Source organism: Grus americana, chromosome 3 (assembly GCF_028858705.1).
Source record: "Grus americana isolate bGruAme1 chromosome 3, bGruAme1.mat, whole genome shotgun sequence".
Lineage (NCBI taxonomy): Eukaryota > Metazoa > Chordata > Aves > Gruiformes > Gruidae > Grus > Grus americana.
In genome coordinates, this window is record NC_072854.1 from 103,321,900 (window position 1) to 103,342,558 (window position 20,659).

Genomic DNA, 20,659 nt, shown 5'->3' on the forward strand with positions numbered 1-20,659 from the left:
TTCGGAAGTGCTAGCATTCTCCTTCAAGAGGGAAGAAGTTGGGGAAGACGCATGGCCAGTCCCAATGGAATAGATACTCTTTTCCTTACTGTCACTTTATGGGGAAGGCTTGGCCTATTTCTCAGCAGCTGTGAAATTGTCATCAGCAGGATTCTTTACAAAGCTTGGTGGCATATGGAATATATTGCTCACTTCTCAGTACTGTAAAAACAACCTTGCTGCATAACTGAGCTAGGCAAAGAAAGCAGGTGCTTGATAAAAAAAAATCCATGATGCATCAAGCCTCTATAGACTTCGCAGAAACTCTAGACAAGGATATTTTGGAGATGATTATGTTTTCAAATTAACTAAAAAATATTTTGGAGAAGCTCCTAGGCCTCAGAGGTGCAACAATCCCTTAAAAATGAGCAGGTGAAATCACCGTGTCACAGGATAACATCATATTCTGCCATTCACAAAGGCACATTCACATTCCACACCAAAGGGAAGTGTCATCCCCCCTTCTGTGAGGCATTAAAGCTACAAGGGTCCAGTCAACATTTCTGATGCGATGGGAGACTATTTATTTAACATCAGTTTTAGGTCACGTCTTTTTGTCAAAGCCTGGCCTTATTTTTACAGCTGTGGACTAGCCAAGAAGTAAATTAAACAAAATAATAATAATGATAATAACCCCTATGGCATTCTGGTGACCATACACACTGAATTACCAATACAGGGCTAGAATTGCAGGAGTTCAAGCTCTCCCTACAGAAGACACCCAAAGAGCAACAAGAGAGAAAGAAGCTTGCTGAATTTGCTTGACTCTCAAGCGCAAAGTATCGTCAACAGCATTTTCATACACTGCCAGAAAAAAACCCCGACAACTCAAAAAGAAACTGTCAGAAAAGGGATTATGAAGAGATGCAGTTAATGTCCCCACTGCTATATATTCCCCAGTGAATGTCCACTCAGCTATACGCACACACACACTCACAGTCATCTATGTCCTGCTGTATCGAGGAGAACGGCCGCAGCAGGTGAAACCAAAGGGCCACTGAGGCTTACTTGGGACAGTGGCAAACAGCAGATGCTTAGTGAAGGTCACGGGGCAGGCGTATAGTGACAATTCCCCAGACTACTCTTCCCAATATCCATCTATTTGCGGCTCAGAGACTTCCTTTAACACAATACATACAATTTTTCCAGATTAGCGATCCGCTTTTAGAAATCTTCGCTTGCAGTTACAGACTTTTTTTTAGAGCAAGGTTCTCCAGCTATACTGCACGTTTCTTGTACTAAGCGAGCTATTACATACTGATATGGAGAAATCCAGCCTGCTGCCCTCATCCCAGAGGAAAGGGCAAAACAAATATTTGGGCAACACGTGCTGCCTGAACCGCTATAAAGGTCTTCTGCGCATAGTCCAGCGGAGAAGAGGGGTCTGCTGCAGCCATTGCATTGCACAGCGGGTAAGATCCTTCTGTGATGGTGACAGTTTGGAAGTCCTGCCCTTGAGGTTATGTTTTTAAGCGGCGCATATCCTAATAAAGCCATAAACACAGACCTGTCATGGATGGAGCTCTGAAGCTACCCATTACATTTCCGTCACTGTTTAGAGAGGACAGAGTGGCCTTTTAGGAGAAGGGGATAGGGAGCACATTGCAGGACACTGAGGTACCACCAGCTACATGGACAATCAAGGGACAGCGTGTACCTGTCACCTCCCCCCCAGTAACACACCGAGAGGGTCAGCGCTTTTCCAGAGGTGTCCAAAAAACTAGTCGTTGTTCACGGTTCAGTATGTTTGCTATTTATACACCTCCTTACTGCACAAATAGCTGCCACATGCTTTACCACCCAATACCATGTGATTAAGCCCGAAAAGAAGAGGCCGAAGGAAAGAGCCAGTGTGTAAGAATAAAAGGCTCTCCTAGCAGTTTCACACTCTATTCATGTAACACACAAATTAGAAAATAATACAGGCTAAAGCCTACTGTCTAACTAAGCAGGCTTAAATAACACTTAGCTCTTTCATAATGCTTTTCATCCAGAAATCTCAAAATATTTTACAAAGGCGTGCAGACTGGGAACAACCCAGAATGCAATCCACTGCTCTTGAGTCCCAGGCATTTGCTCTTTCCATTAGACTACATCACTACCTCCAGGTAGGAGCACATTTCTCTTATAGTCGACATGGAAAGATGCATACGTGCATCAAAGGAGTAGTTTTTCCTTAATTTTCTACAGACTGATTGCTTTTAATACCTTGTTTCAAACACTCTGTGTTTAAAAATAGCTCACAATGCACCTATGCTAGTCTAGCTACTACTACGTGCATAAGTAATACTTCATGTAAGATACAATCCTCCTTTCAGTTACAGTAGGAAAGCAGACAATAATCAAACCATAAATGCCTCTTCTCAAAACTTTTATTCTTTTCCACGTATAAGGAAAAAAATAGGTTCACTGATCATCAAGACAAAATAAAAATTATTACGATAGAGGAAACAAAGAAAAAACCATAAAGAGTTTGCTAGAAGTAGGAAAAAGTCAATACTTTCCTCCAAAAGAGACAAGCTCGCAGAAGTTATCACAGAAGTAGGGTTTCATAACAGAATTCAAATGGCCAACATGGAACAAGTAAAACACTGGAAAGCTTAAAGTTTTACTTTCAGCGTGTCAAAATCAGTATGGAGAGCAAAGTGAGTCGATAAAACACACCGGTGTTCACCTACGTTCTCACATCAGAAAACTACTCTGTCAACAAACAAGTTTTGATCCTTGCTACAAAAGCAGGAATCCACAGTAACACCTCAAAAGACAGTGGATGAATTCCAGATTTACACCTAGGAAAGCACATTTCTAATTTTTAAGTCTTTGTTGAACTAATTATGTTTACCATGCATCAATGCCTATGGGCTTTTGAACAAGCGAGGCAGCTAATATAAACTGTGTGTGAAAAAGAACGCATATCAAAGTTGGGTTTTTTTTTTTTTTAAGGTTTGCGATGAAAATAGTATTGTTCAGAACAAAAAGGAAAAAAATCTACCAAAATTTTATCTCCATTCTCCCCAGTTAGAACTGCTGGCTAGTGAGTGAGTTTGCGTAAACTCAGTTCAAAGTAGACATAAATAGCATCTTTTTAAGCTAATGATTTTCACCACAGGCCATCTAAAACAGGCATTAAGAGTGCCCCAAAACAGATCCCCTCTGTGTTCACCTAAGTGCGTTTATTTTTGTTTTGCTCCATTTTAATGTACGTATACATCCTGTGTTTTCAGTTTGTCTTTTCAGCCCACTCCCATCCTCCACGCTCCCAATCCGTCAGCCAGACTCCAGGGACAGGAATTAAAAATGACCACGTTTAAAAAAACCCTCTACCTCCCTGCGTAACAGACTTTACAGAAGCAGAAAGACTAAAAAGCTGAAAAGTTCCCCATGGTCTTTGCCTATTAAAGTCCACAGCTTGCCAACAGCAGGGCCACGGTTTAGTGTCAAAGAACAGGGCACCGGCTTGCGTTTCTGTGCAATGGGGAGCGCTGGGGTAATCCTGTCTCTTTACATTTCAGATCACACTGTTTGCGGAGAAAGTCAACAACACTGGGATGCTCAAAAACACCCCGTAGTATTACACGGAGGACGCAAGATGCTTGCTGAGAAATAGTGCTGACACCAGAATACGGTTGATTCAGCACGAGTGATAAAAAGGTTATTTTTGGTTGGCTCAGGCAGTATTTGATTAAAATAGGATTAAATCCTCATCAGACTTGCTTAAAAATAATTTTACACCCATCCTATCAGACTGCATCATTTCCCATCTTACAGTATTTTCCACCATTAAAAAGAAAGGGGTACGTTTCTCTCCATCGAATGAGCAAAGAGGCAGGGGAAGTCCTTGAAAAGAGTACTGCACGGAAGTAGAAGGAAGGATTGGGTCAACTGGCAACCAAACAGAAGCCTTCTGCTCTTTCCCACTGAGAAGTAACAGTATCTGGGCTATAGATATGTTTGTCAAACATATCTATAGCAGGGATAATTAAGTTAGTGCAGCAAACTAGCTGCACGCTTTGAAGTGTTCACGCAGTTGCTATACTAACCTTTCTTTCACCTGGGAGGTTAAGCTCACCATCTCCTCACACATATCGGCAGGCTCGTGACCTATACTCCATCCTCATTATCACATCATTTCTGATAGCCGAATGTCTTGGAAATGATATTCAAAGGTTTTGTTATAAATAACGGAGACTAGCAGAACCCTAAATACAGACTTCTGTCACAGAGGAATAACCGCCTGGAATTTCTTATGGCTCCTTTCTGTCAGGGAGTTCATACACTTTACAAACAAACAAATATCCCTACAAGGTAGGTATTGCTATTTTTCCTCTTTCAAGGCTTCTTATGATTAGTATCCAAAAATCTTGGTCCTCGGTTTCTTATAACTGGAAAAACTGCAGGGGAAAAAAACATTCTTGCCCTGCTTTGCAGAAAGCCCCTCAAACATTTCAATTTCTATGCTGGGATCACTCAAAATAACAGGGTCAAAATATAAAATAGAAACCTTTAAAATCCTTGTCTTTGGGAGTATTTTTTTATTCCATACTATTACTAGCAGCCATATCTTTCCTGTGAAGATCAAAAGCAACGTGATGGCAAGGATTCTGCTGAAGTCTGTTACTGGGGTTTCTGTCACCGGCGAGAAGAGCATCGCAGGAGTACACAGAATCTACAACGATGTCAAGGCTGATTCCCACTGATCTCAGTGAAGCCAAGATGTTATCCTGTACGCTTTTCCATACAGTTGGAGAATTATTTCATAAGCAAAGATCCTCACTTACCTACATCCTCCTATAAATCAGAGCTCTCCGCTGCCTGTTCTTCACCCAAATTGATAGGGGCCTAGTGCCAGTCCCCCCTTTTGTACATTAGGTTTCTATGGCAAAAAATATTATTACCTGTTCTTAAATCAGTGTATTTCTAACCGGGGTAGGACCCTGCACCCACACGACGGTTTCAAGACAGTGACTTGTAGCCCGAGGGACTGGGTTGGCACATGCACTCCTGAATTTCACTCCACGCAGAAGTTACCAGCATTTGCATCTGAGCAAGGGACACAACTACGATAAAAACTGCATCTGCCCTTGGGCCTCCTCTACTGTACAATTCCTACTTATTTTTCTCAGCAACACCTGCGTTTTGGGTATTTATGGATCTAAGAAATCCTAGTTCAGGCATGAGCACCATTGACAGGGCAAGACACCGCTCTGCGGGCCTTCATTTTCCAGCAACATCAGCCAGACACATACGTTTTAACCTATTCACTTGGCAAAAAAGAAAAAACCACCCTCTTGCTACATTTGATTATTGTATCTTTGCCTTTATTTCCAAGTTAATCCTTATTAACAGTTATTGTCCCTGGTATTTCATTTTGCAGGATGCTATCTGGCTGGCTGAAGTCATACCTACGTTTTACACGAGGGGGAAAAAAAAAAAATCTCACCTGTAGTGCTTTACCCGTACCCATAAAATGACGCACAAAAATGCCTCAAAGGAGTCAGGTGGCAGACTTACCTCCTGCACCTCAGCTGCTTTCAGAGAGACAAAGCAAACGAGCAGGACGAGGCTCAGAAGCTTGCCCTGAAAATAACAGCTCTCGCTTTTACGACGGCTGTAAGCCCACCTCACAGCGACATGTCACCGGCGCCGACGTGAAGCCCGCAGCCTGGCAGGTCGCCGGGGAGCCCAGTGCACGGAGCCGCTGTCGGTACAGGGAAGCGATGGTGAGCAAGGGAGAGCAAACTTCCTCCTACGTGCAAACTCAAGATTCAATTTTCTGCAAGGTTACCCCCAATAATTAAAAGGTTCTGTAATTTATTCTTAAAAGCTAGTCACGATGGGATCCATCAGAATCGATCTGTTATCTTTTCACCTCCGCACGTACTGTGCGTGTGCGCATCGTATGTAATATGGTTTACCAGACAAATGCTGGCAATATTTTCCACTAATTGCGAGAGTTACTAAACTGAACCTTAACTAAAATTAAGTTGACTATTAAAAGCTCAATGAGTAACCCAGCAAACGGAAGCGCTGTATATAGGATTTAGCAAGCACGCAAGTGATCTGGCAACCACCAAGGCACAATATTTGCTGAACTACCTATACCTAAAATTGGTTCCGTACAATAGTTATATGTTCATTATGCATGACGATTTAACGCTCACAATACCAGCTCCCTCCTGCAAGTGGCCAGCAACGGGTTTCTTTGCATCACCTTACTGTGCTATACCTAATTTGTGCTCAGTTTTATCACTCTGTATAACATGTTAGTATCTTCATGGAAGTCCAGCAGTAGATCTTCTGCAGTGAAAAGAGGTAAAAGAGCAAGACAGGAACACTCACGAGACTGCTCCTAAGAAATTTTACAAAACCGTCCTTGAAATGCCACAGTGAGATTATGTGACAAATAATTCAAAAGTACAAATGAAATTATGAAAGATGTGCTTAGGAGCCAACGTTTGTATGTATTAAAATACCAAAATAAATGTATAATAATTCAAGCATGCTGTTCTGAAATCACGAGGTTAGTGGATTCAAAGTTACAGGTTAATTTATACCATACACTCTCCGTTAAAATAACAGATCTCCCTGTATCCGTTTTAAAAGTACATGAATAATATTCTTAGCTATGAAGATGTCATTACCATAGACAGGCCTACAAATTTTAGCTACCTCAATATAAACCCAACTGGGCTTTGTAAGAAATACACATAGCACTTGTTATTATGTTACATTTATTCACTATATAGAGACTTTTTATGATTGCAGTTTCTAAATTTTCAAAGAATGTATCTTTTTTTGGTGCTTGTATGGTTTCTAGGTTACACTTCTATATGAATAGGTTTCACGTTCTGTATTGTTTTCAGGATTGTACACATGTACATAAATCAAAAGCAGCGATAAATAAAATTAAGGTTGCATGCAGTTCAGCTATCTTTGACAAATCAGAAAGCCAGGAATTCCCTGAGAAAAAGTTCTGCCAAGGGAAAAAGAAAAAAAAAAAAGGAAAAAGAAAAATGTTCTTATGTGTTAATGTGGAGAGAAGGTACAGGAAAATGCCTGTACAACTTTTGCATAAGAGAGGGAATGATTCAGGAGAAATGCTAACAGACTTCCTAAATACCGCCCCCTCAAAAAAAATCCAATATTTTAAAAAACAGATGGTCAAAGTGAACGTATGCAGAGTTCCATGAAAGAGTTAAAGTTATTGATGAAAGACTATTTGCTGATAAGGATGCATCTATTTGAAATAGGATAGCATTTGGGACTACTCGAACAAAAGTCTACAGAAAACTGATAAATCAAGGAACTGAGCAGGATTTAAACAAACAACAGGCATGGCTGAGAACACACGAAATGTCACGGGTACAGCTGAGAAATAAGTGATGGCACAGGACCACTTACTCAGCTACTAACAAGACATTATTTGCTTTGGCCTCCGCTGAGCGAGACAGCTATCAATCCGGCCGCAGCTCCAGAAATTCTTGAGACTGAAGCCCTACAAAAGCGGTTATTATTTCTGAGTGTGTTCACGGAACACCCCGGTAAGTCTGGCTTTCAAAAAACAAAACATCTGCCATATATCACAGCGTCAGTTGAAACCCTAAGTGACTCCTTGCAGGAAAGAGTTCTTCCCCCGCGAAGTGCTTCCCACAAAAGCTGCTCTTACAAAACACCAGGGCCTGGATTCTTCAAGCAAACCTCCAGGTGCAATAATTTTGCAGCCCAGTACCTAACCTTCAGGTGCTCTGCCCGTGCAACGGAGCCCTCAGCGCTCTTAGTTATCCCCATGTCTTGATACCTCTTTCAAGGTTCTCAGGCTGCTCCTGAAAGAAACCTACTGGTCCTTTCCTTCAAGGGCACAGCTGGAGAAAGTGAGATACATCACACACAGAGAGCCACCGTTTTGCGAGAGGAGCTCGTGCTTTCTGAAGTCTGTCGGGATGCGGAGGGGAGGGTGGGAGCAGGGAGGCTCGACCTTGTCAGGATGGAAGTGCTTGAGAACTTCCAAAGCAGATCTTTGGCCACCTGGGAAAGCTGGATATTGAAAACGGAGGCACTCACACAGGTTAGGCAACTGCTAAGGTTAGGTGGCAGTTCAGTGGGGATATTGAAGATCTCAGTTTGGGCTTTCAATGCCTAAATCCCACTTAAGTCCCACTTAAGGCATCTAATCCTTTTGTGGATCTGGGCCTAAAGCCTTACCAGGAAGGAGAGAATCTATGCATGCAAAAGCTGATGGTCAGTGACAATCTGGTTCTGTTAAAACTAAAATGCACAGAGAACGACCTTTTTTGTACAAAGGAATAATGCAGAATAATCAAAGACGTGTTCTAGTCACGGAAAGTTAATGGAAAGTTAATGCAGTTGATACAGATCACAGTCCTGTCTTTAGACCCCATGACAGTTTTGCTGACCTGGAGAACATTATAACCCATAAATCATGGGTCTTCAATAGCCCAGGGGAATAAGTACATTTGGAAATGTTCAAAAGACAAAATGACTATAGGAGTCCTCAGAAAAACTTCACTTACCCACACCAGCTAAGAGGTAAAACGAGAAAGGAGCAGAAATTTATAAAACACTGTGCTGCTTACATAGAGTTAATAATTCAAAGAACAACGTTCTGTCATTCAGTGACCAACCAGTTTGCCATGCTCCATGAAATTAAATAGTTTCAGTCCAGTTCCTGATAGCCAGGAGTCCACCCGACAAAAGCTACCAATTTATTTCTCACTTACCTGCAGTGCCGCTGGCTGTCTCAACCATGAAGTAAAGTATGAGCAGACCTGGATGCCAGTTGACCCTATATTCCCTACACCTGGTACCTCCATATCAACACTGGTGGGTTGTTGGGTTTTTTTAAAGGTGCCTGTATTTACACCACTTGAATTTAGTTGAGAGGACTGCTGATATGATATTTTCATATACAAAAAAATATCTAATTGACAAAAATGGTCTTTGCATAAAAGTAGTAGATTAGAATTACAAGCATAAAATACAATTTTTTGTTATTATTCTATATTACTGTGCTTACAAGGGAGATATAATGAATTATTAGTAACTAATGATAAATATTTCTGCTGGTCCCCAAGTACGCACTGCAACATTTGCCTGACTGCACACGCTGAGATTTCCCTATGGGTAAAACACTGGGGCCTCCATTTTGGGGATTCAAACACATCTTCACAGAGCTTTGCATCAAATGAGAATTCTGGGCTAAGTGTCCTGCAGCTGCCCATCAACCAGCACCTGAACTGTATAAACGGGGAGAGAAGCAAGGGGACTTGCCTCCCAGTTCTTCCTATCTGACTTCTGGCAGCTCACTCACTAACTCCTGCGAGTTTTGCATTACAAAATCAGTATTTGATGTAAAATATAGGACAGCGGACAAGCAGGTGTGTCACAGATCGTAAGGATGCCAAAGACACTTTGAGCAAAGGAAAAAGGCCCATCGTCCCGTGCGAGCGAAGCCCATGGGACCACAGTGCAGTCCTTCCTTCCTGAACACTGCATTATCTCACCAGACTGAAACTTGGTTTCTTCTACCAGGCACAACGATTAAAATGTCCCCCACCTGGTTTTCAAGGGGTGTAGGAATTACTAATGCTTCGTAATGAGCCCATGGTAAGGAGGCCAGTGCAGCTTCCCCAATTTACTTGGATATTGGTCTCAAGCCTCACTGTGCTTTCACTTGCATTTGACTTTGAGTTCTGGATTTGTCCCCGGGTACGTAGGCAAAGTCAAGGTGGTATCTCTTCTGTCCAGCCACCTCCTCCCTTTTGGTACAGTGTTATAATGTACTTATAGGTCTGACTTACAGGAGTACCCCGATACACTCTTAACACAGACAAGCAACAGAAAATACTTTGCAATTTGGCTTTTTTTTTTTTTTTAAATATTCCTGTTTAAGTGCTTTCCTTTTACTTCTCGGAAGTATTTCTTTTCAGTAGAAGTCAGTCTATTTTTGCCTGCTGTTAATCTATGTATAAGCTAAATCTTACCTTCCCAACTCACACAAGCAATCGCCCCTCTGTCTGGCAAGGCGGCTCAGAAGAACAGGGAAAGCAGGATTTGTCCTGTATCTACCTATGCATTTGAGTTGCAACCTGTGCTTGCCAGAGACTGGTCAGCTGTAACAGATTGATGAGAAATTGTTTGAAATACTTCTAGTTGAAAAATATATAAATCATAATTACTGATTAAACAGCATAGATGTATGTGACATCTATGAAATACAGGAATAACCTAGAAATACAGAAATAACCAAAGTTCCAGCCTAGGGGTCTTATAATCTAAGTTTTCCAAATAATACAAATGTTACGACAAGTAAATAACACAAAACAGTAAGGCAGCATACTGCAAGGCAACAGTGCTGTCTGCAGAACAGCAAGGGTTAATTTTTTTTTGGAGAGGTTTAGGGAGCCATGAAAGTTGTGAATTTAGAGTCACACTGATTTGAATTGTTATATTAAATAACGCGCAAAGTTATTTTTGTTTGAATTTCTTACTGACTGCTATTCCCGTTCCAGGTTCCTCCTTACAAAGCACAGGCACAGCAGGGAAGTAGCACCCAGGAACAAATTAAGGGAGAAACATTAGTGGAATGCAGCAGGCTTGGGGGAGAGACCCTTTTCCACAGAGAAAGTGCTTAAGCAGGGGCATTTGTGCCTGCGTCTACGCGTACGTGGAGAGGTTTGGTGAGCGCATGCCCAGGGAGGGGGATTTGGTTATGGTTAGAATTTGTGAGTGACAGCCATGTGACAGCTGGGAGTCAGCAAAGATTTTGTAGGGATGGAAATTCCTGAGATAGGACACACGACTGCTCATGCGATCTGCATGTGCCTATCATCATGCTGTATTATAATAGCTGACACTATGGTTTACCAGTTCTCCAAAAGAGAGGCTATAAATTAGGAAGAGGATTTGAGGAATGGTGGATGAGAAATGAAAGTCATAACATTTAAAAGCGAAGGGATAAATATATTTTGTTTTCACGTTATCGAAACAAGCAAACAAAAATCTCCAAACAAACCACACAACACTACTAAAACTTGCATTTCCATGATTTATCTTTAGTGACAGGTTATTATTTCCTTAGAATGTAAGTATTTTTTTTTCTTACTAACTTACCTAGGAAGGCCTCGATCCTACAAACACTTACAAATACTAAATGTTAAGTCCTTGAATAATCCACGGTGATTAGAGTTATCCCTACATTTTCAGGATCAGGGCCTAAGTCACAACACGCAATTAAGCAGAGGCATTTCCAAAGAACTGCTTCATTCTCCCTTCTGGGGGTCTCAGGCAAACGTGAAGCCAGGGGAGATGTGCAATTGAAATCAAACCTGAAAAACTGAAATACTTTCCCTTTAAACACTGAATTCAAGCCGATACAGTACCACATGACCTTTACCATAATTTCTATTAAAATCATTTCATGTCTGGTTGCTTCTGCTATCCTGGCTCATTTGTATTGTTTACAACAAGTCATTGCTCTCGACAGTTAGTGGTGGCTGAATCCATGGTTACCAGTTTTTACATTCACTGGTTAAATGGAATGCAGCTCTTTGGTGGGGTTTCGTGGAGAAAGCTCTTAAGAAACCACAATCCAGCTATCAATCAGGCTAACCTGGGAGAAATTAATCTGATAAACAGAAGTATCATTGCGTATGAAAAATTTATGGAAAGGGAGCTCAAGGCTTTTATTAGTCACAGTCGCAGAAGTGGACACGTTCGGATCGGACTTAGTGCAAGGAAGACTTAGGTTATGTGGTCTGTGTCTGACATTCATCCATGTTGTGCCTTCTCCGGCGCGCACTGCTAATAAAACCATACTGTTTAAGGCTTTAAAAAAAAAAAAAAAAATCTCGAACACTTATTTTACCAGAAATGTGCTCAGAATATAAATAGTGCTCAAATACAGGTTTAACCAGACTGCAGTCCCGGCAAAGTAACTTAAACAGACACAGACAAGATAGTAAAACACAAAATAGACAGCCTTGAGTAGAATTCAATTAAGACAAAAACCACCCCAAACAGTGCAATGTTGTTAATGACTAAATTAAGCCTGCAAACAAATATATTTTATTGCTACCTAAGAACAATATGCACTAATTCCGTTTGCCCTGTTATTTATAGTTTGGTGTAGGGTGGGGTTGCCAAAATCAAAAAGCAAAGCAAAAACTTATTTGCAAGACGGACCCCCAAATCCTTTAAAATGCCCAAAAACATAAGAAAAGTTCTCTATAGTTTGATGGCTACAATAATTGTCCCACAAGCTACATGAGAGCAACAAATAGTTAAATCAAACATATTACTACTAGCTCATCTACTGCAAAGTCACTGTATCAGAAGCCCGAATTGATTTGTTTCCTTAGAACAAATTGAAAATGAACGTAACATAACATCCGAAGGAAAAAAAAAAAATAAAATCCCTCCTGCCCTGCTAATCGGATATCGTATAATGGTTGATTGCAGCTTTGCACCGTGCTATTGTCGCCTATATCATACATACTTACAGGTTCTGGGTTCTTCCAAGAGTTTGGTGCAGTTTCAAGGACAAATGTCTTAAGGAAGTCTTTCTACTGTGCAGCAGTGATCCTAGCTCTGATCTCATTACATGAGCAAAGTGCTACAGCTGACAAAATAAAGGAAACTTCCTGCGTGAAGAAGAAATCTTGGAAAGTCTCAGGGTTAAAAAGGCTGCTTAAATGTGCTGCTTGATTTGCTCCCTAGTTGTGTATACACAGTAGCAGCTGATCTCTGTTTGCAGCCCTGCAGAAAGAAACCTTTGCTGAAAACCAATGGCATCACATTTCAGCGGAGCTACTGCCAGGCTCTGGAGAGCAAAGCAACCTTTGACAACTTCACCCAGTTCCAGTCACCGGCGTTTGCTGCATGTCCTGCAGGACTTTTGAAACTGTATATTTACTGTATTATTTTTATTAACGCCGCGCTGAAATCCTGCATCCTAAGCAGTCGTGACACAAGCAGAAGTCTCCCTCGCTGTAATAGGAGGTTTTGACTGTGTCACGACTGTCAACTGCAGAATTCGCCACAATATATTTTGCTTTGTCTTGATTGTGGCATTTGCAGATGAGAAGCTGTTAGCTGTGCTCAAAAGCATTTTCTGCCTTAGAATTGCTAAATTAAGTGCAATAGGCATCCTGTTTATCCTAAATTCATCCCAAGCCTGCCTTGCATCAGTCACACACTTCGCGGCGCTTTTTTTTTCTCTGACACAGAGTACAAGTCAATAGATTTGGGGAGTGGGAGGGGGCTGATTCTTTCATGTAATACCTTATCTAGAGCCTTTTAGCATGGCCCCCGTTGGACTAAAACCGTGGAGAACAACACCCCAAATTTGGCAAAGTTTGGTATTCTGACCAAAGTCCCAGTGTGACTCCAAATATTCGTTAGTGCCCCCTTAGCTCCTTGGCCCTCCAGAACCAACCAGGGATGCGCAGAACCCGCATCAGCTTCTGCGGTTCTTACTGCTGTCCAAGTAAACTAAGACGACCAGAAAAGCAACATTTAAAAATAATACATCTGTGAGCTCTATTTCAACTCCTAAAGTGGGAAGCAATACGCCGAACACATCTGAACATTTGATGTTAAAGAATTATCAATAATTAATTCGGATTCAGTCGTTTCACCATTTAGCCCAGGGTGATTCTCCAAAGAATAACCGGGACCGTACATCTCCCCCACACATGGTCAGAGCGTGACCGTAGAGCTTGCCCGCTGCTTTCCGAACGGGACCTCCTTCTAACTCTGGGATAACCAGCGATCCTCAGAAACAAAATTTAGAAGAGTCCCTTTTAAAAATGCACCATTGCAGAGTGTGGTTAGGAGGAGTTAAGGGTTTTTTTCTGGGCATTTGTAAGACAGATTATTCACCACCCTCTTTTCCCCTCAGGCGTTCTGACTATTCTAGCTACTAGTATATTGCGTGTTATTTCTTTAATATTTTGAACTTTATTCCAAAGGGCAGAAACCGAAACTGACAGTACATCAGGACAGCATGCTCTGTGATTCAAACAGCAAAATAATTGAGATCCTGCACACACACAACATCCGAGTGTGCGTACGCACGTTACACACGCTCACTCACAAGCACAAACAAGTATAAGGGTTTGTAGCCCAATTTTCAGAGGTACTCATAGTTCATGTCCTCACCTCCCTTCAATTAAAAAAAGTAACAACACGCAAAACCTGATTAGTAAAGCATTAAAAATAATTTTTATAAAAGGTAGGCACCATTTATAGCAGGGTACCACACTGATTCAACACGCACTTCCACCCAAATTTGCCTCTCTCCTATGGGAGAAGCATCCTGCCCACCCCTGGACCGCGCCACACCAGAGAAATGAAAGCGTCTGGTGGCACCAGCAGGATTAATCTTGCTCTTCTCCCTGGAGAGACAGTGCGAGGCAAGGGATCAAAATCCCAGCTACGAGGCTGAGCTCTGGCTAGGCTCTGCCACTGACCGGCTGCGACACCTCTGACACATCACCTTCCCTTTCCGTGCCTAGACCAGCACCGTCACATTTAACGCGTCTTGCGAAAGCACGGCTTCTGTGCCTCCATTGCTCAAGCTTCGAGACAGGGATTGCACGTCGGAGAAAGGTAAAGGGCTAGAACCTGAGGTTGTGCTTCCAGCTCCCAGCTGTGCCGTAAGAAGGGCCGTGACCTTGGACTGCCTGCTCTCTGTGCTCCAGTGCCCAGCCTGCTGCCCAGGCTCCGCACACCTCGCGCTCAACCCTCGTCCACCTGGTCCCTTTTGACTGTAATACGGCAGGAGAGGGTTGGGGTTTTTTTTCCTGCTAGAAATTCAGCACAGAGTAAAACAAGCTCTTCTTGTCAGGCAGAACTCAAGACACTAATTTAAGACAAGCAAAAAAAAAAAAAAAAAAAAAAAATCCCCGTGGAAGCAGGAATTTCAGTGAATGAAGTTTCCTCCTCAAGAGCCTCTAAATACCCAAGTGTCTGTGCAGAAAGGCTGAGACTCCCGAACGCAGCACGAGAGCAGTAACCCCACCGTAGTCAGCAGTCCTACGCCACACCCCCCCGCTGGCACCTCTCAAGGCTGGAGGACATCCGCTCCGGGTTAGACCCCACTTCTCCTCACCTCTCCTCTATAATCGTGTCCCAACCATCACTGGGTCAATATGGATCCAGCGGCGCAGCTCCTTCAACTCCCCTCTTTTGTAAAAGTCTACACGGATCCCGACCACGGGACACACAGGAATCGCGAAATCTTTCTCCTCCCAGTCTTCCCAGCTGTACCTCAACCTGCAACACTCTCTCTTCCCTTTTCTCTCCTTTCTGATTTTCTCATTGAATTTTGTTTTCACAGAGTTGTATATGGCAGGGAGCATAGTAATTATTCAAAGTCCATTTTCCAACCTTCAGAGGATGGGGTAAAGTAGCCTAGCTACTAAGGAGAAGCCACAAAAAATGTTTGGAGGATGGGGAACAGGAGCTAGGCAAGAAATGAGAAAGGGAAAGCCAACCCCGAGCTTACTCAATGTCAGAAACTGTATGTCTCCATCCCTCCTCCACCTGTCCCCAGTGCAAAGGGTGGCCCTTGGAAACCAACCCCACCAAAGCCTAAACTCGTACCGGTGCCCAAGACGAACCATGCTCTGCCTTCCTGACATCCACCTCTTGTAACAATTTAGAAAGCTTCTCGTTTAATTCATGCAGGTCTCAAAATTCAAAGACATCATCAAGAGGAAGTCATTTAAGGCTAATACTACGAACAAGTAAGCCAGAGTAAATTCTCAGTTTTAGCATCAATCTCGGGATATTTGTTGTATACTTTAAAACCCTGTTTCCAGAAGTCAAGCAATGAGAGACCAGCTTTCTCTTTTTCAAAAGAGATTCCTGGCTCTTGTAATAAAAGAGGAATGATTGAAAGTAACCGCAATAAAACAGAAGTCCAGCAGAAATGCAGTGACACAGTTAAAAGTCACACCTCTTAGCGAGTCTCAAAATTTTCAATAAGCAGTATCGGTTTTAATTATCATTTTCTGACCCCAATAGGAATACACAGAGTAATGAGAGCTACACCTGAAATCACCTGGAAGGCCAGACTCCAAGAAACACATCCTACCTGTTTTATTCAGACACTTAGGATTTTGCTTCAATATTAAGTCTGAAACTCTGTTCATCTAGACCTGCCTGATCTCTGCGCACATCCTGCACGTGTCCTGTCCCCGGTCTGTCCCTGTACAGATTAACTGTGACTCCTGGATTTTCTTTTTACCATTGTAATGCGTTTGGATCCTCATCAATGTATGGAACGCCTTCCTCATCCTCACAGACCCAGTGGCTACGTTCTTCTCATTGAAATTCCTCCATAAAAGTCACTTTTCCCTTTCCATCTCTTAAGACTTTAAACCAAAACTACTAAAATCATCAAGAAATCTGTACGCCTAGGCTAGGTGGTGTTCCCACCAGCAGCTCTGCACTACCTGATCATTCAGGATTCCCTTTCCTGTTGTATTTACTATGTTCGCATTTTGTGCTACGTGTACAATTAAAATTGTTTGGGTTTTCATACTGTTCTTGTCTTTTATTTGCTCTCTAAAGTATCCGGCATACTTTGAAACCAATATAGGTGATAATATAGACGTAAATATTGTCATGGAGGCATCATAATAAATTTGACAGTTGTAATAATTCATTCAAGGTGTCTAGATCCAATTTAAATTCTTTCCCAATTTTAACCGAGGCTTCATAACCAGATGAACTTAAACCAAGGTATACAACTTCATGCTACACTGGTAACCCACCCTAACTAGGAAATAAATTTTCAGTGATTAAGTTGAATTGTTCGTACAAAACGCCAGCTTCAGCTTTTCACCCATACAAAATAGCTTGGAAAATATATACTGCATGTGTTTATTATAGCTACAGTTGCTATGAACATCTATAACTCTCCAACAATTTCTTTGATTTATGTTCAAAAACATACAGGGCATGAAATGATGCCTGCAACCTTACATTTCCCTCAAGAACATTGTGGGTAGAAGATATATTCCAAAACATCATGTTAGATTCCTTGTTATGTCTCCTTTTTAAAATAAATGTATGATAATCAATTACACATGCTTCAAAGCAACTGCCACAAGATTCCCCAACAGAAAAGCTGTTTGAGAAAAGTTCCATTTTCTCTCCCCTAATGGCTGAGTTATAATAAGAGATCTTGCTCAGATATTAAAGGAAAAAATTGTATTATAAAGGATAGGCCCTGCTCAACTTGTATATGCATGCGCAGGTTTGTGCTTGCCTAGACTTGACTTAGAACAAGGTTCTCAGAGGAGTAACATCTCCACTGAACAACATGCTAACAAAAGCATGTGTGTGTGTGAAGATCTTGCACCTAATCTCCTTGTCATACGTGCTTGTAGTAATCCAATTGATGTCAACAGAATGACACAGATGATAAGTTAATATATCAGGCTCAACTTTCCTTTCAACCTCAATATGCAAAACATTCATTTAAGAAGTCCACCCAGAGGTAGCTTCCACTAGAAACAGAAACCTGCAGATGTTCATAGGAATATCAATTAAGCTGAGTGGGAGCTCTGCCATTAACGCTGGTGCACGTAAGATCGGTCTTTGCAGATCTGCCTGAACTCCACGCAGAGGCTGAAGCGCACGTTTTCTCCAGGGCACTGAGACCGATGGGTTATATGCCATTAACAGCTGAGCATAACACGGACGCTATCTCCACAACCTCATGGCTGTGGCACAGGGACGAGGGCAGCATCCCCTGGCAGCACCCTTGCCCGTGGTGGGGAGACCAAAGCGGCCGGGAACGCGCAGCACGTGGCACCCAGCACAGAAAAGCTCAGGATCTTTTGTCTCCTCTGCACCGGCTGGTTTGTGCTGCCTTCACCCCAAGCAGAGAGGTCCCGCTCCCTACACCCTGGGCTCTTCACGCTGTGGGTTATGCCGCAAACAAGACAGCTGGCAAGCGATATAGAAAACTGGACTGGATGGGACAAGCCCCTCTAAGAAGGACTGACACCTACTGGCACTGAGTTTCGAGTGAATATGGAGTAAGCTGGATCCAAGACTTGTTTCAGATAAAACATAGCCCTGTTCATCTCCGCAAGTGTGCAAAATTTGTGTGCCAAATCTGGAAGGAGAAATAAATTCACTCATTCCACCCAGTTTTGGGGGTTTTTTTCTGTCTTCCTTTGAATCAAACCCTCAAAGAACGAAAATTCACAGAGGAAATATTGGCTTGCACCCTCTTTGGACTGCAGCGCTATTTTATCCATTACTAATGAAGCCAAGGAGGAGGAGGAAGAGGAGGAGTAGGAGGAGGAGGAGGAGGAGGAGGAGAGGGGGATTACTGGACGCGTGTGCCTATTGCCCGTGCAGCCCCAGCTAGATAGCATCAACAGTTGTTCTCCTATTTTCACAGTGGGAAATAAGCAGGTACTAGCTGTATAGGAATAATCAGGAGGAATCTAGGTCAAAATCAAAGCAAGACTGCTCTGTCCGTTTGAGGAAACTCACATGCAAACACAATACCCATGTAAAAACAAAGAACTTATTTGTAACAGTTACCTCTGTTAGGATTGCTAAACAAGCGTGCAAACGTTGGCCTACCTTGAGTAAAAGACACTATTCCTTTTGTGTGACTTTTCAAAAGGCACTCAAAATCAATATAAACTTGCGATATTAGGAAATTTTATAATCATTATTTCAAAAAGGCAGACTTGAAAGGGTCTCTTGTTCCTGGGTAAATCTTCAGTTAGTTTTTCTAGTACTGGTGGTTCAATCGAAAGATTCGCCAACTGCCCCCTGGAGAAAACTGAAGATCTGCATTTAAATGGAGATATAGTATTTCCAAATGCACGGTACCTGCAAGGCAGATACTGTCAAGGTTTCTTAGTGAGTGGATCTCAAATTGTATTAGGTACATTTCAGTGCTGTAACTATCCCCATTTCACAGGACTGGGGCTATTTCCATATCATTTTTCTGTATGCATGCTTTGTAATATTTGTCCTGATAAGTCAAAACTAAAGCCCCATCCACCACAAAGCCCTCACATAGCAACAACAAGGAATTACAACCTTATGTATAATTTTCTGATATGCACAATGAAGACTATATTAGATAGCTTGACTAGAAATCTTAAATAATTGAAAAGTCTGATGACTTAATAGAGTAGTAAGGTTGGTTTACAATGCAGCCAATTTAGAGCCATAAAAACACTGTGTAAAATTTTTATCTTGTGGTTGACCATTACGTATCCTATTTATTATTCCAAAGTATTTCAACAGCATTTTTCTTCATCAATGTGGCTGCTGGCATTTAGCACCCACTCGCTAAATGCACGTGATTTTCCTGGAACAGCTTTAGGAAAAAAAAAAAAAAAAACAAACCAAAAACAAAAAACCTTAGCAGATCACTACAAAACCGTTCCTTGTTCCAATATGCATCTTTTCACATTCTGACTTGAACCGACTTCACGTGCTGCAAAATACGTTCGAAACTGCCGAGACTTAAATATAATAAATCAAAGCCATACACACGAAGTTAAAAAGCCTGGTGTAACTACTGATCCTGACACATCAGAGAATGAAAAAAAAAAAATCAAACCTCATGAATACTTTGTTGCTAACGTACACGAGTTCAAAGAGCAGTGTTCCTCTTAGGAAAACATCTTAATTTTCATATCAGAAAATCATCCTAACCTTCCAGAAAAGTTTTTGCGAGTATGCAAAGGCGGCAGAGAGAAGGTTTGGAGTGCAAAAGACACCCGTGATGGGTTTCAGACACACAGGCGTTAGTCCAGGCAGCCTCTCGCTGAAATTCAGGTTGCAATTGAAACGTCCCTGTAAACAAGGTTACTGCGAACGGCCCGAGATATCCTTCTCAGCAACACCTTCACCAGGAGCCCTTCAGCTGTCTACTTAGTTTGTTATACCTTATCTCGCAGCCCTGACATCCTAATGCTGATTCTAATTCAGGATTCAAAATGAAAGATGAAATATCTCTAGGATCACTTAATATTGAAATACCGTTGCAGTAATAAGTGGTGCCAGGCTCGAGATAGGGACGTAGTACTCTAGTGGTAACCTTTTAATTTCTGACAAAATACTGTGGAATAACTGTGATACTGCACACACAGTTAACGCAATCGATTTGTTTTCCTTATTTTGATAATGAGCACACTGAATGTCATGTTTACCTTCTCCTGCCCCTGGCACACTTTAAACTGCAAAAGTCCTCTAAAAGGAGACCTGCCAGATTCCCGTACGGACATGAAACCCCTCGCACCACACACGCACCCCCCCCCCCCGCCCCCCCAGCACGCAGAACCACGGCTACCTTGATGCTCTCAAGACACGGAAGATCATCACCACATGAGTCACTTCATCGTTCTAAGGCTTTGGCTATTTTCAGTGGAAATGCAACGCACGCACCATGTATAAGCTAATGTAGGTTATATTGTAAACTACTCCCATTCTGAAAGCGACGGTAGGTATGCTACGGCAGAACATTTCGTCCTCTGAAATAAAACAGGGAAGTAGCACCAAAACGTATCATCAGGCAAGTTTTGCACTTTGTACGTGAGGGTGGCTAATAAAT

The 20,659-nt window shown here is 42.0% G+C and overlaps 1 protein-coding gene across 18 annotated transcripts in view; it reads right to left on the minus strand.

The window, feature by feature from the left end:
• Positions 1 to 20,659, minus strand: part of ESRRG (estrogen related receptor gamma) — a 407,282-nt gene that overhangs the window by 364,104 nt on the left and 22,519 nt on the right. Inside the window, exon 1 of one of the 18 annotated variants that reach the window (XM_054818984.1) lies at positions 20,399 to 20,415. The exons of 15 other annotated variants lie outside the window; for them this stretch is intronic. Coding sequence is in view for 2 of the 3 variants with exons in the window: in XM_054818987.1 (XP_054674962.1) it covers positions 12,558 to 12,655 (98 nt within the window). In the remaining variant the exon portion in view is untranslated. Of the gene's footprint in view, positions 1 to 12,557; positions 12,808 to 20,398; positions 20,416 to 20,659 lie in introns of those variants that run through there. 2 more of the 18 variants (XM_054818987.1, XM_054818983.1) reach the window with 2 other exon arrangements.